Source organism: Charadrius vociferus, unplaced genomic scaffold (assembly GCF_000708025.1).
Source record: "Charadrius vociferus isolate BGI_N301 unplaced genomic scaffold, ASM70802v2 scaffold384, whole genome shotgun sequence".
NCBI classification, from domain to species: domain Eukaryota; kingdom Metazoa; phylum Chordata; class Aves; order Charadriiformes; family Charadriidae; genus Charadrius; species Charadrius vociferus.
The window spans coordinates 1,194,372-1,196,468 of NW_009648234.1; the positions used below are offsets into that span (position 1 = coordinate 1,194,372).

At 51.3% G+C, this 2,097-nt stretch overlaps 1 protein-coding gene across 3 annotated transcripts in view; it reads left to right on the top strand.

The window, feature by feature from the left end:
* Positions 1 to 339: 339 nt before the first annotated feature.
* DPYSL2 (dihydropyrimidinase-like 2) overlaps positions 340 to 2,097 on the top strand; it is a 55,436-nt gene continuing 53,678 nt past the window's right edge. Inside the window, exons 1-2 of one of the 3 annotated variants that reach the window (XM_009884137.1) lie at positions 340 to 425; positions 808 to 1,174. In XM_009884137.1, the coding sequence (XP_009882439.1) occupies positions 824 to 1,174 (351 nt within the window). In that variant the 5' untranslated portion in view covers positions 340 to 425; positions 808 to 823. Of the gene's footprint in view, positions 426 to 804; positions 1,181 to 2,097 lie in introns of those variants that run through there. The other 2 variants (XM_009884136.1, XM_009884135.1) reach the window with 2 other exon arrangements.

Consider the following 2,097-nt stretch of genomic DNA (forward strand, 5'->3'; position numbering starts at 1 on the left):
ACCAGCGATGCCCCAAACCCCAGAAAGATGAGTCAGCACGTTGCCCCCCACTAACCCACCCGCAATCTCATCTGCTCCCCACCCTCCGGCTCTGCTGCTTTGAGAAAAGTGAGGAACAATAGGATTCCCAGAGCAGTCCCCGACTCCACCATTACAGGGCCAGGAGAGGAAGGGGAGAGGGTGGTGGGAGGAATTTTTTTAGGAATCCTTTCTCCCCTGCCTTGGGAACACGCCTCCCGAGCAGCCGGGGGTGAGGGGGATGCTCGGTCCCCATCAGTGCCATGTAGCAGCAGCAGCACTATAGCTGGGAAGGGGCGGGGGGAGAGGGTGTGTGTGCAGGGGGCTGTTACTCCAACCTGATCGAGTCCATTTGCCAATTCAACAGTCGCATCACTTCCGGATCGGTCCTCAGTTTCTGCTGCAGAGTGAGGATTTTCTTTTTTTTTTTTTTTTTTTTTTTCTTCTCCTTTTCCCTCCCTCCCCATCTGGATTCTGGGAACTTGAAACCTCCTCCCTTGATTGCAGCAGGATCTGCCCCAACCTTCCTTCAACTTTGCACTGCATCAAAGAAAACAGAACGAGCCACAGGCTATATTGTACCGATGGGGGCAGGGGATCTGCCAGGCACAGCCCTTTGCAGTTGATGTTGCCGTATCTCTAGGACCCAGAGCGATCTCTCGCTTTTCTTCTTTTTTTTTTTTTTTTTTTTTTTTTTTTTTTTCCCCTCTCCTCTTTTCGTGTGTGTGCGTGTGTGTGAGTGTGTGAAGGATCCTCCTGGTTACCGCTGTTACTATTTTCCCTTAGCAGGGAGACCACACAAGCCATGGCTGAGAGGAAGCAGTCTGGCCGGCAGGGCGAGGAAGAAGAAGTGCCAGCCTTCTTCAAAAACCTGGGCTCGGGCAGTCCCAAGCCCCGGCAGAAATTCTGTGGCATGTTCTGCCCGGTGGAAGGCTCCCTGGAGAACAAGACCATCGACTTTGACTCCCTCTCGGTGGGCCGCGGATCTAACAAAGTCGTGGCAAAGCAGAAGGATGTTGCCCACCTGGGTCCGGATGCTCCATCCGTCTATTCCAGGCAGAGTGGGAAGGGAGGGGAACCATCTGTTGATTTCGGGAGAAAGGTGGAGATCAGGAGTGCCACTGGGAAGGAGGCGCTGCAGAACCTGAATGACAAGGTGGGTGTGCATATATATGTGTGTGTGTGTGAGATGCAACTCGAACACGCGATAGGCTGCAGAAGGGATGTATCCTTTTGACCCTGCAGTTCCTTGCTTTTATGTCACTTGCATGTATGTGGCAGTCAACGTCTTCCCCTAAGCAGCATCTCTACTAGACCCTTTTTGCTAGACCTCTAATGTTATCTGTGTGCTCTCTGCAGGTGTGTGTGTATGTGCACGGGGAGGAGGGCGGAAGAAGAAAGGAGCCCCCTGCACCCACAAACACCCTGCCTTTCCCCACCCTGCCTTCCTGTTTGGTGATACTTGGTCCTATTTTTATTTCTTAGGCGATTCCCCCCAGCACAAGGATAGCAAAATGCCCCACCCAGCTAGTGAATGCAGCTCACGGGAGCAGAAATGCAATTGTTAGCAAAAGAGCATCAATGAGCCTCCACCTACAGGGATCAAATCCCTGCAGGCTTCTTCCAGGGGAAACTCCTACTCCCTCCTCCCAGGGGAAGACAGACTGGAGTGACCCCTGGGAGCTGTATTTCAGTACCAATTTTGATGAAGGCCTCTGGCTACAGTGGGAATTTTTGCCTCAGGAAGATCTGGGACTTTCACAGGAATGTGTCGTTCTCTTAGAAACCCACTGAACTCCTCCCAGTCTTTTAAGACTCCTGAAGCTATTTTCTCGCTCTCTGTATGTGTCATGGTGTAATACAGCCTATCCTCTTCCTCAGGCAAAACCCATTCAACCCATAGGTCTAGCTGACCATGCGCATTTACTTTCCTCGGTAAATAGATTTAAGCAAGCTCTATTCAGATCTGAGACATGAAATACTCTGTGCATTCCTCTGACAATGCTGGCTCCTGTGCATAGGCTGGAAGAGCAGAAGTGAATGAAGCACCAACCAGCACTGATAATCTTCTAGCATACT